Source organism: Oncorhynchus clarkii, chromosome 19 (assembly GCF_045791955.1).
Source record: "Oncorhynchus clarkii lewisi isolate Uvic-CL-2024 chromosome 19, UVic_Ocla_1.0, whole genome shotgun sequence".
Classification (NCBI taxonomy): Eukaryota; Metazoa; Chordata; class Actinopteri; order Salmoniformes; family Salmonidae; genus Oncorhynchus; species Oncorhynchus clarkii.
In genome coordinates this window covers 1,353,521-1,367,581 of record NC_092165.1, presented here as the reverse complement: position 1 = coordinate 1,367,581, position 14,061 = coordinate 1,353,521, and the positions used below count along the sequence as shown (strand labels likewise).

The 14,061-nt window shown below is 43.5% G+C and overlaps 1 protein-coding gene across 1 annotated transcript in view; it reads right to left on the bottom strand.

The window, feature by feature from the left end:
• Positions 1-5,633: 5,633 nt before the first annotated feature.
• The window catches only part of LOC139374079 (WD repeat domain 19), a 75,295-nt gene continuing 66,867 nt past the window's right edge, over positions 5,634-14,061 (bottom strand). The window contains exons 30-36 of the mRNA XM_071115065.1: positions 13,525-13,649; positions 9,151-9,232; positions 8,821-8,971; positions 8,550-8,673; positions 7,943-8,019; positions 7,443-7,562; positions 5,634-6,151 (exon numbers count right to left, since the gene is read on the bottom strand). Coding sequence (XP_070971166.1) covers positions 7,448-7,562; positions 7,943-8,019; positions 8,550-8,673; positions 8,821-8,971; positions 9,151-9,232; positions 13,525-13,649 — 674 coding nt within the window. The 3' untranslated portion in view covers positions 5,634-6,151; positions 7,443-7,447. The remainder of the gene's footprint in view (positions 6,152-7,442; positions 7,563-7,942; positions 8,020-8,549; positions 8,674-8,820; positions 8,972-9,150; positions 9,233-13,524; positions 13,650-14,061) is intronic.

Below are 14,061 nucleotides of genomic sequence, written 5' to 3'. Positions count from 1 at the left end.
CCTGTTGTATTCAGCATTTCACTGTCAGGTCTACTACACCTGTTGTATTCAGCATTTCACTGTCAGGTCTACTACACCTGTTGTATTCAGCATTTCACTGTCAGGTCTACTACACCTGTTGTATTCAGCATTTCACTGTGAGGTCTACTACACCTGTTGTATTCAGCATTTCACTGTCAGGTCTACTACACCTGTTGTATTCAGCATTTCACTGTCAGGTCTACTACACCTGTTGTATTCAGCATTTCACTGTGAGGTCTACTACACCTGTTGTATTCAGCATTTCACTGTGAGGTCTACTACACCTGTTGTATTCAGCATTTGACTGTAAGGTCTACTACACCTGTTGTATTCAGCATTTCACTGTCAGGTCTACTAAACCTGTTGTATTCAGCAGTTCACTGTCAGGTCTACTACACCTGTTGTTTTTGGCGCATGTGACAAATAACATTTGATTTAATTATAAAGTCCCCAGTAACCCAGAGGCACATACTTCCCCCAGAAGCATCTCAGAACTTCTCACATCCTGTTTAGCCACCTTGCTGGGAAGAAAAACTAAAAATGAACAGCATTCCCAAAACCTGCTCCCACCAACCCTTCCTCCCCACCCCTCCCACCACCCCTCTCCTCCTCCTCCCACCACCCCTCCCTCCTCCTCCTCCTTCCACCACTTCATGGGCTCCACCCCTCCCTCCCACCTTATATAAGTGTTTCTAAAATCCCCTATGGGGGAAAAATGAATGGTGTGATTGGCCTGAGAGAAACATGACCAATCACTGAAACACGTGATTGGCCAGACTGAAACATGACCAATCACTGAAACACGTGATTGGCCTGACTGAAAAGTGTTAAATGAGGCCTCTCCTCCTGGATACACTAGAGACTATATCCCCCGCAAAGGGGGGAGACTATATCCCCCGCAAAGGGGGGAGACTATATCCCCCGCAAAGGGGGACGCGTTGCTAACACACCCCCCCCCCAAAAAATTAGACCCCCCCAAATGTCACCCCCCACCCCAAATTTCGCCCCCCCTTAAATTTCAATTACCCCCCCCCAAAAAAAATGATTGCGTTTCTGTCTTTTGAGTTTCTAGTCATGAAATCTATGCAGCTCAACCTCAATCTATACCTCAATCACTTTTTATAGCTACTGTTTACAGGCCTCCTGGGCCGTATATAGCGTTCCTCACTGAGTTCCCTGAATTCCTATCGGACCTTGTAGTCATGGCAGATAATAATCTAATCTTTGGTGACTTTAATATTCACATGGAAAAGTCCACAGACCCACTCCAAAAGGCTTTCGGAGCCATCATCGACTCAGTGGGTTTTGTCCAACATGTCTCTGGACCCACTCACTGTCACAGTCATACTCTGGACCTAGTTTTGTCCCATGGAATAAATGTTGTGGATATTAATGTTTTTCCTCATAATCCTGGACTATCGGACCACCATTTTATTACGTTTGCAATTGCAACAAATAATCTGCTCAGACCCCAACCAAGGAACATCAAAAGTCGTGCTTTAAATTCACAGACAACACAAAGATTGCTTGATGCCCTTCCAGATTCCCTCTGTCTACCCAAGGACGCCAGAGGACAAAAATCAGTTAACCACATAACTGAGGAACTCAATTTAACCTTGCGCAATACCCTAGATGCAGTTGCACCCCTAAAAACTAAAAACATTTCTCATAAGAAACTAGCTCCCTGGTACACAGAAAATACCCGAGCTCTGAAGCAAGCTTCCAGAAAATTGGAACGGAAATGACGCCACACCAAACTGGAAGTCTTCCGACTAGCTTGGAGAGACAGAACCGTATCGAAGAGCCCTCACTGCTGCTCCACCAAACTGGAAGTCTTCTGACTAGCTTGGAAAGACAGAACCGTATCGAAGAGCCCTCACTGCTGCTCCACCAAGCTGGAAGTCTTCTGACTAGCTTGGAAAGACAGCACCATGCCGTATCGAAGAGCCCTCACTGCTGCTCCACCAAACTGGAAGTCTTCTGACTAGCTTGGAAAGACAGAACCGTATCGAAGAGCCCTCACTGCTGCTCCACCAAACTGGAAGTCTTCCGACTAGCTTGGAAAGACAGAACCGTATCGAAGAGCCCTCACTGCTGCTCCACCAAACTGGAAGTCTTCCGACTAGCTTGGAAAGACAGAACCGTATCGAAGAGCCCTCACTGCTGCTCCACCAAACTGGAAGTCTTCCGACTAGCTTGGAAAGACAGAACCGTATCGAAGAGCCCTCACTGCTGCTCCACCAAACTGGAAGTCTTCCGACTAGCTTGGAGAGACAGAACCGTATCGAAGAGCCCTCACTGCTGCTCCACCAAACTGGAAGTCTTCCGACTAGCTTGGAAAGACAGAACCGTATCGAAGAGCCCTCACTGCTGCTCGATCATCCTATTTTACCAATTTAATTGAGGAGAATAAGAACAATCCAACATGTATTTTTGTTACTGTTGCAAAGCGAACTAAAAAGCAGCATTCCCCAAGAGAGGATGGTTTTCAATTCAGCAGTGATAAATTCATGAACTTCTTTGACGAAAAGATCATGATCGGTAGTTGCCAAATTACGGACTCCTCTTTAAATCTGCGTATTCCTCCAAAGCTCAGTTGTCCTGAGTCTACACAACTCTGCCAGGACCTAGGATCAAGGGCTACACTCAAGTGTTTTAATCCTATATCTCTGAAAATAGTAATGGCCTCTAAACCTTCAAGCTGCCTACTGGACCCTATTCCAACTAAACTACTGAAAGTGCTTGGCCATCCTATTGGCCATCCTATCCACTGTGTCACATCTGCTCCTTCAACGCTCTCTGCTGCTCATCCTGTGTCTCCTTGACCTTCCACCTCCCCCAGTGCTCTTTCCCTCTCTCTCTCTCTCTCTCTGTGTGATTGTGTGGTTGGAGACAGGTGTGCTGGAGTCAGAGCAGGTTCCCACCAGCTGCAACCTGTTCCATAATCAAGACCTCTACAAATACTCAGCCCTGCCACTTCCATACTGCCAGATCTCTGCTCAGTCAGTCTACGTTTCTAGCCATTTGTTACTATTTAGATCCTGTTGTACCCGTTTTCCTTGCCTGACACTGTTATCCTCTCTGCTACAGTTCTGCCCTCTCTGACTCTGGTCCCTGTCTCCAGTCCCACGTCTCGTCATCCTGCTACTCTGTCCTGGATTCCCCACTCTACTACTCCCTTGGATTTCCCTACAGACCTGCTTATCCTGTCCCAACCCCTCTCACTCTAGTCTTAGCCTCCGCACCTGGTTCCCTGCAACCCGCCCGAGCTTCCCCTGACCTGCACTCCATCTCCCCCGTGTTTCAATAAATACCTTGGTTACTTCATCCCAGTCTCCTCGTCTGAGAATGCTCTTGGGTTCCCCTGTTCCACTCCGCGTAACACACCGGATGTGTACCAAGCTCACTAAAAGTGGCAGTAATAAAGCCTCTCTTGAAAAAGCCAAACCTTGACCCAGTTTTTTAAATATTTTCTAGAGTCACTGACGTGATCTTCCTGTCCAGGTTTGGTGCCCCCCTCGGGTTCGTGCCGTGGGGGATATCTTCATGGGCTATACTCGGTCATGTCTCAGGGTAGTAAGTTGGTGGTTTGAAGATATCTTTTTAGTGGGTGGGGTTATATCCTATATCCTAGTACTTCTCCTGTCCTATTTGGCGTCCTGTGTGAATTTAAGTGTGCTCTCTCTAATTCTCTCTTTCTTTCTCTCTCTCGGAGAACCTGAGCCCTAGGCCCATGCCTCAGGACTACCTGGCCTGATGACTCCTCGTTGTCCCCAGTCCACCTGGTCGTGCTGCTGCTCCAGTTTCAACTGTTCTGCCTGCGGCTATGGAACCCTGACCTGTTCACTGGACGTGCTACCTGTCCCGGACCTGCTGTTTTCAACACACTCTCTCCCTGCTGTCTCTAACTCTGAATGATCGGCTATGAAAAGCCAACTGACATTTACTCCTGATGTGCTGACTTGCTGCACCCTCTACAACCACTGTGATTATTATTATCTAAACCTGCTGGTCATCTATGAACATTTGAACATCTTGGCCATGTTATGTTATAATCTCCACCCGGCACAGCCAAAAGAGGACTGGCCACCCTTCAGAGCCTGGTTTCTTCCTAGGTTCCGGCCTTTCTAGGGGGTTTTTCCTAGCCACCGTGCTTCTACAACTGCATTGCTTGCTTTTGGGGGGTTTTGTGCTGGGTTTCTGTACAGCACTTTGAGATATCAGTTGATATAAAAAGGGCTTTATAAATACATTTGATTGATTGAATGGTGGACAGGTTTGACCGCTAGGTTTTATGGGTATTATGACACCTCCACTGTTGTGCTCTATGGTACAGATACAAAGATGAGTCCTCTATCCATCTCTATGGACTATATTCATTGTTAACTTTGTAATATTTCAGACAGTCAAACTCCTCCACAAGAGCAAAAATATATTTAATATTTATATTTAATATTCATATTTTTTAACATCGTCGACATGAATGAATTAATGGAAAACAAGCTTCAATGCAGATATGTAGAGTACATAAGTTACAATAACAATGGTCTACAGCTGTCTATATCAACAGTTTAACAGGTGGTAGAGAAACATGGAGGAGGAGGACATCTACAGCTGTCTATATCAACAGTTTAACAGGTGGTAGAGAAACATGGAGGAGGAGGAGGACGTCTACAGCTGTCTATATCAACAGTTTAACAGGTGGTAGAGAAACATGGAGGAGGAGGACATCTACAGCTGTCTATATCAACAGTTTAACAGGTGGTAGAGAAACATGGAGGAGGAGGACGTCTACAGCTGTCTATATCAACAGTTTAACAGGTGGTAGAGAAACATGGAGGAGGAGGTCTACAGCTGTCTATATCAACAGTTTAACAGGTGGTAGAGAAACATGGAGGAGGAGGAAGTCTACAGCTGTCTATATCAACAGTTTAACAGGTGGTAGAGAAACATGGAGGAGGAGGAGGACGTCTACAGCTGTCTATATCAACAGTTTGACAGGTGGTAGAGAAACATGGAGGAGGAGGAGGACGTCTACAGCTGTCTATATCAACAGTTTGACAGGTGGTAGAGAAACATGGAGGAGGAGGACGTCTACAGCTGTCTATATCAACAGTTTAACAGGTGGTAGAGAAACATGGAGGAGGAGGTCTACAGCTCTCTATATCAACAGTTTGACAGGAGGTAGAGAAACCTGGAGGAGGAGGTCTACAGCTGTCTATATCAACAGTTTGACAGGTGGTAGAGAAACATGGACGAGGAGGACGTCTACAGCTGTCTATATCAACAGTTTAACAGGAGGTAGAGAAACATGGAGGAGGAGGACGTCTACAGCTGTCTATATCAAGTTTAACAGGTGGTAGAGAAACATGGAGGACGTCTACAGCTGTCTATATCAACAGTTTAACAGGTGGTAGAGAAACATGGAGGAGGACGTCTACAGCTGTCTATATCAACAGTTTAACAGGTGGTAGAGAAACATGGAGGAGGAGGAGGACGTCTACAGCTGTCTATCAACAGTTTAACAGGTGGTAGAGAAACATGGAGGAGGACGCCTACAGCTGTCTATATCAACAGTTTAACAGGTGGTAGAGAAACATGGAGGAGGAGGACGTCTACAGCTGTCTATATCAACAGTTTAACAGGTGGTAGAGAAACATGGAGGAGGAGGACGTCTACAGCTGTCTATATCAACAGTTTAACAGGTGGTAGAGAAACATGGAGGAGGAGGAGGACGTCTACAGCTGTCTATATCAACAGTTTAACAGGAGGTAGAGAAACATGGAGGAGGAGGACGTCTACAGCTGTCTATATCAACAGTTTAACAGGTGGTAGAGAAACATGGAGGAGGAGGAGGACGTCTACAGCTGTCTATATCAACAGTTTAACAGGTGGTAGAGAAACATGGAGGAGTGGATTATGTCACTGGCTCCCGTTCCCCTATCACAGGAGGTTGGTAGCTCCTTAATCCGGGAGGACGGGCTCGTGGTAATGTCCTGAGAGGAATGAGTGGGAAGGTATTTAAACACGTGGCTTCCATTGTTTCCGTTCCAGACATTATGACGATCCGTCCTCCCCCCAGCAGCAGTCCTCTATGTCGTACACCACCAGGCCACATCACCACAGATCTCTGGGAAAACACACAAATAACAGTCTCAGAAAACCATTACAACATTTAATATTCACACATACTTGTGGGCATATGGTGTGTGTGTGTGTCTATGCAGGTAGCTGGAACAGTGTGTGTGTTGACCTGTATCAGTGCTCTGATTGGTCAGGCTGCAGGAACAGTGTGTGTTGACCTGTATCAGTGCTCTGATTGGTCAGGCTTACAGGAACAGTGTGTGTGTTTACCTGTATCAGTGCTCTGATTGGTCAGGCTGCAGGAACAGTGTGTGTTGACCTGTATCAGTGCTCTGATTGGTCAGGCTTGCAGGAACAGTGTGTGTGTTGACCTGTATCAGTGCTCTGATTGGTCAGGCTGCAGGAACAGTGTGTGTGTTGACCTGTATCAGTGCTCTGATTGGTCAGGCTGCTGGAACAGTGTGTGTGTTTACCAGTATCAGTGCTCTGATTGGTCAGGCTGCAGGAACAGTGTGTGTGTTGACCTGTATCGGTGCTCTGATTGGTCAGGCTGCAGGAACAGTGTGTGTGTTGACCTGTATCAGTGCTCTGATTGGTCAGGCTGCAGGAACAGTGTGTGTGTTTACCTGTATCAGTGCTCTGATTGGTCAGGCTGCAGGAATAGTGTGTGTGTTGACCTGTATCAGTGCTCTGATTGGTCAGGCTGCAGGAACAGTGTGTGTGTTTACCTGTATCAGTGCTCTGATTGGTCAGGCTGCATGAACAGTGTGTGTGTTGACCTGTATCAGTGCTCTTATTGGTCAGGCTTGCAGGAACAGTGTGTGTGTTGACCTGTATCAGTGCTCTGATTGGTCAGGCTGCAGGAACAGTGTGTGTGTTTACCTGTATCAGTGCTCTGATTGGTCAGGCTGCAGGAACAGTGTGTGTTGACCTGTATCAGTGCTCTGATTGGTCAGGCTTGCAGGAACAGTGTGTGTGTTGACCTGTATCAGTGCTCTGATTGGTCAGGCTGCATGAACAGTGTGTGTGTTGACCTGTATCAGTGCTCTGATTGGTCAGGCTGCAGGAACAGTGTGTGTTGACCTGTATCAGTGCTCTGATTGGTCAGGCTTGCAGGAACAGTGTGTGTGTTTACCTGTATCAGTGCTCTGATTGGTCAGGCTGCAGGAACAGTGTGTGTGTTTACCTGTATCAGTGCTCTGATTGGTCAGGCTGCAGGAACAGTGTGTGTGTTTACCTGTATCAGTGCTCTGATTGGTCAGGCTGCAGGAACAGTGTGTGTTGACCTGTATCAGTGCTCTGATTGGACAGGCTGCAGGAACAGTGTGTGTGTTTACCTGTATCAGTGCTCTGATTGGTCAGGCTGCAGGAAGCTGGAACAGTCATCCATCTTCTCCACCTGGTTCACACTCAGAGTCTCGGAACACATGGGGCACACACTATCTGTCTCCAACAGCCTGCGCACACACACACACACACACACACACACACACACACACACACACACACACACACACACACACACACACACACACACACACACACACACACACACACACACACACACACACACACACACACACACACACACACAAACTGTTCAGAGAAACATGGCCATACTACAACAGTAGAAGAGGCTTTTTTACAATACAGATGTTTAGTCTGTGTGTGTGTGTGTGTTTTTGTGTGTATGTGTGTTTTTGTGTGTGTGTGTGTATGTGTTTTTGTGTGTCTGTGTGTGTGTTTGTGTGTGTATGTGTGGTTTTGTGTGCCTGTGTGTCTATGTGTATGTGTTTTTTTGTGTGTATGTGTGTGTGTGTGTGTGTGTTCCACTCACAGGATGAGCTGGGAGTAGAGAGCAGGGAATTCACAGTGAGGACAAACTGACCAATCATCTTTCAGCATGTGATGACCCTAGAGAGAGAAAGAGGAGGGAGAGAGAGGAAGAGGAGGAGGAGGGAGAGACAGAGAGAGAGGAGAGAGAGAGAGGGAGGAGGAGGAGGAGGAGGAGGAGGGAGAGGAGGAGTAGGAGGAGAGGATGGAGAGGAGGAGAGGAAGAGGAGGAGAGGAGGAGAGAGAGAGAGGAAGAGGAGGAGAGTGGGAAGAGGAGAGAGAGAGAAAGAGAGAGGAGAGAGAGAAAGAGGGAGGAGGAGAGGAGGGAGAGGAGGAGGAGGAGGAGGAGAGGGGGAGAGGAGGAGGAGAGAGAGAGAGAGAGAGAGGAGAGAGAGGAGGAGGAAGAGAGAGAGGATGAGGAGGAGAGGAGGGAGAGGAGGAGGAGAGAGGAGGGAGAGTAGAGAGAGGAAGAGGTGATGGTTTATGAAGATTTTTGATTGGTTGACTGATTCACCATGGCATAGCTCCTAGTCCTAAAGTCAGGTGTGTGTGTGTGCGGTTTATGTGTGTGTGTGCTCTGTGTATGTCCTATGTGTGTGTGTGTGTGTTACCGTGGCGATGCAGTAGGGCAGGTTGTTCTTGCAGCCAGGACAGATCAGTTCACACTGGGGCAGCGTGAAACCACAATATGGACAAGGAGTGGTCTCCTCTTCTATCTCACTGGTGTCTGGACGACTGGAGGAAGGAGAGAGAGACAGAGTTAGAGAGACAGAGAGAGAGAGAGAGAGGAGGAGAGTGGGAAGAGGAGAGAGAGAGACAGAGAGAGACAGAGAGGAGAGGTGTGTGTGTGTGTGTGTGTGTGTGTGTGTGTGTGTGTCGTACCGGACCATAGCCTCTATCTTCTTGCGGTACTTGGGGTCGATCTTGTGACGGTACTCTGGCCTCATCAGCATGGCGGCGAAGCTGAACGAAGAGTTCCTCAGACCGGCCCGGTGACACTCTATCACCGCTGACGTCAGGATGGGTACGATGTCTACACACACACACACACACACACACACAGTCAGACAGATAAACACATCAAATAATTACATATGCTTTAGGGGGGAAATGAACAACACAGCATATGTTGTGTGTGTGTGTGTGTGTGTGTGTGTGTGTGTGTGTGTGTGTGTGTGTGTGTGTGTGTGTGTGTGTGTGTGTGTGACTCACGGGAGGGGAATTTGCTGATGTTGTTGGAAACTCTGATGAGCATGCGAGCTGCATTCAGATGCTCCCCTCTCTTCACATGGATCTGAAATCAATCAATCAATATATCAACCAGTCAATACAATCAATCAACACATATATCAATACACCAACCAATACACCAACCAATACACCAACAACCAATACATCAATACATCAAACAATACATCAACCAATACATTAATACATCAACCAATACATCAATACATCACTACATCAATACATCAAACAATACATTAACCAATACATCAATACATCAACCAATACATCAATACATCACTACATCAATACATCAATACATCAATACATCAACCAACCAATACATCAATACATCAACCAACCAATACATCAATACATCAATACATCAACCAACCAATACATCAATACATCAACCAATACACCAACCAATACATCAATACATCAACCAATACATCAACCAACCAATACATCAATACATCAACCAATACATCAATACATCAATACATCAACCAATACACCAATACATCAATACATCAACCAATACATCAATACATCAATAAATCAATACATCAACCAACCAATACATCAATGCATCAATACACCAACCAATACATCAATACACCAACCAATACATCAATACATCAATACACCAACCAATACATCAATACATCAACCAATACATCAATACATCAACCAATACATCAATACATCAATACATCAACCAATACACCAACCAATACATCAATACATCAATACATCAACCAATACATCAATACACCAATACATCAACCAACCAATACATCAATACATTAACCAATACATCAATACATCAACCAATACATCAATACATCAACCAACCAATACATCAATACACCAATACATCAACCAACCAATACATCAACCAACCAATACATCAACCAATACACCAACCAATACATCCATACACCAATACATAATCAACCAATACATCAATACATCAACCAATACATCAATACATCAACCAATACATCAATACATCAATACATCAACCAACCAATACATCAATACACCAACCAATACATCAACCAATACATCAATACAATCAACCAATACATCAACCAATACATCAACCAATACATCAATACATCAACCAATACACCAACCAATACATCCATACACCAATACATAATCAACCAATACACCAACCAATACATCAATACATCAACCAACCAATACATCAACCAACCAATACATCAACCAACCAATACATCAACCAACCAATACATCAACCAATACACCAACCAATACATCCATACACCAATACATAATCAACCAATACATCAATACATCAACCAATACATCAATACATCAACCAACCAATACATCCATACACCAATACATAATCAACCAATACATCAACCAATACATCAATACATCAACCAACCAATACATCCATACACCAATACATCAACCAATACACCAACCAATACATCCATACACCAATACACCAACCAATACATCCATACACCAATACATAATCAACCAATACATCAACCAATACATCAATACATCAACCAACCAATACATCCATACACCAATACATCAACCAATACACCAACCAATACATCCATACATCAATACACCAACCAATACATCAACCAATACATCAATACATCAACCAATACATCAATACATCAACCAATACATCAATACATCAACCAATACATCAATACATCAACCAATACATCAATACATCAACCAATACATATATACATCAACCAATACATCAATACACCAACCAATACATCAACCAATACATCAATACATCAACCAATACATCAATACATTAACCAATACATCAATACACCAACCAATACATCAACCAATACATCAATACATCAATACATCAACCAACCAATACATCAATACACCAACCAATACATCAATACATCAACCAATACATCAACCAATACATCAATACACCAACCAATACATCAACCAATACATCAACCAATACATCAACCAATACATCAATACACCAACCAATACATCAACCAATACATCAATACATCAATACATCAACCAATACATCAACCAATACATCAACCAATACACCAATACATCAACCAATACATCAACCAATACATCAACCAATACATCAACCAATACATCAATACATCAATACATCAACCAATACATCAATACACCAACCAGTACATCAACCAATACATCAATACACCAACCAGTACATCAACCAATACATCAATACATCAATACATCAACCAATACACCAACCAATACATCCATACACCAATACATAATCAACCAATACACCAACCAATACATCAATACATCAACCAACCAATACACCAACCAACCAATACATCAACCAACCAATACATCAACCAACCAATACATCAACCAATACATCAACCAACCAATACATCAACCAACCAATACATCAATACATCAACCAACCAACCAATACATCAACCAATACATCAACCAATACATCAACCAACCAATACATCAATACATCAACCAACCAATACATCCATACACCAATACATCAACCAATACACCAACCAATACATCCATACACCAATACATCAACCAATACACCAACCAATACATCCATACACCAATACATAACCAACCAATACACCAACCAATACATCAACCAATACACCAATACACCAACCAATACACCAACCAATACACCAACCAATACATCCATACACCAATACATAACCAACCAATACACCAACCAATACACCAATACACCAACCAATACACCAACCAATACACCAACCAATACATCCATACACCAATACATAACCAACCAATACACCAACCAATACATCAATACACCAACCAATACACCAACCAATACACCAACCAATACATCAATACATCAACCAATACATCAATACATCAACCAATACATCAATACATCAACCAATACATCAATACATCAACCAATACATCAATACATCAACCAATACATCAATACACCAACCAATACATCAACCAATACATCAATACATCAACCAATACATCAATACATCAACCAATACATCAATACATTAACCAATACATCAATACACCAACCAATACATCAACCAATACATCAATACATCAATACATCAACCAACCAATACATCAATACACCAACCAATACATCAATACACCAACCAATACATCAATACATCAACCAATACATCAACCAATACATCAATACACCAACCAATACATCAACCAATACATCAACCAATACATCAACCAATACATCAATACATCAATACATCAACCAATACATCAATACACCAACCAGTACATCAACCAATACATCAATACACCAACCAGTACATCAACCAATACATCAATACATCAATACATCAACCAATACACCAACCAATACATCCATACACCAATACATAATCAACCAATACATCAATACATCAACCAATACATCAATACATCAACCAACCAATACATCCATACACCAATACATCAACCAATACACCAACCAATACATCCATACACCAATACATCAACCAATACACCAACCAATACATCCATACACCAATACATAACCAACCAATACACCAACCAATACATCAACCAATACACCAATACACCAACCAATACACCAACCAATACATCCATACACCAATACATAACCAACCAATACACACCAACCAATACACCAATACACCAACCAATACACCAACCAATACACCAACCAATACATCCATACACCAATACATAACCAACCAATACACCAACCAATACATCAATACACCAACCAATACACCAACCAATACACCAACCAATACATCCATACACCAATCAATCCATAATCACATAATCATAATCACGCATCAGGTATCATCAACTGGCCCCCAGGAGTTCAGTTCTATCCTAGTAGAGGATGCTGGGTAGTGTTATAGAAGTAGAGGATGCTGGGTATTGTAGTGGTATAGCAGTAGGGGATGCTGGGTAGTTGAGTGGTATAGCAGTAGTGGATGCTGGGTAGTTGAGTGGTATAGCGGTAGAGGATGCTGGGTGGTTGAGTGGTATAGCAGTAGAGGATGCTGGGTAGTGTAGTTGGTATAGCAGTAGAGGATGCTGGGTATGTAGTGGTATAGCAGTAGAGGATGCTGGGTAGTGTAGTGGTAGAGCAGTGGAGGATACTGGGTAGTGTAGTGGTATAGCAGTAGAGGATATTGGCTAGTGTAGTGGTATAGCAGTAGAGGATGCTGGGTAGTGTAGTGGTATAGCAGTAGAGGATATTGGCTAGTGTAGTGGTATAGCAGTAGAGGATGCTGGCTAGTGTAGTGGTATAGCAGTAGAGGATGCTGGCTAGTGTAGTTCTACCTTAACCAGTATGTATGAGTGGAGGATCATGAGGTTGGTGTTCATCTCAGCAGGGATTCTGATCTTCTGTGTCTGCAGCTCAGTGTACATACTGAACAGCACGTCATGGGCGCTACGGTAGTTCCCTGGAACACACATGCACACAAACACGTCCTTTAAGATATGTGAATGACTGTGTGTATATTTATGACTGTGTGTATGTACAGTACCAGTCAAAAGTGTGGACACACCTACTCATTCCAGGGTTCTAGAACACCTACTCATTCCAGGGTTCTAGAACACCTACTCATTCCAGGGTTCTAGAACACCTACTCATTTCAGGGGTTTTCTTTATTTTTACTGTTTTCTACATTGTAGAATAATAGTGAAGACATCGACACTATGACATAACACATATGGAATATGGAATCATGTAGTAACCAACAAAGTGTTAAACAAATAAAAATATATTTTACATTTGAGATACTTTAAAGTAGCCACCCTTTGCCTTCATGACAACTTTGCATACCTCTTGGCAGACTGCTCCTCTCTCTCTCT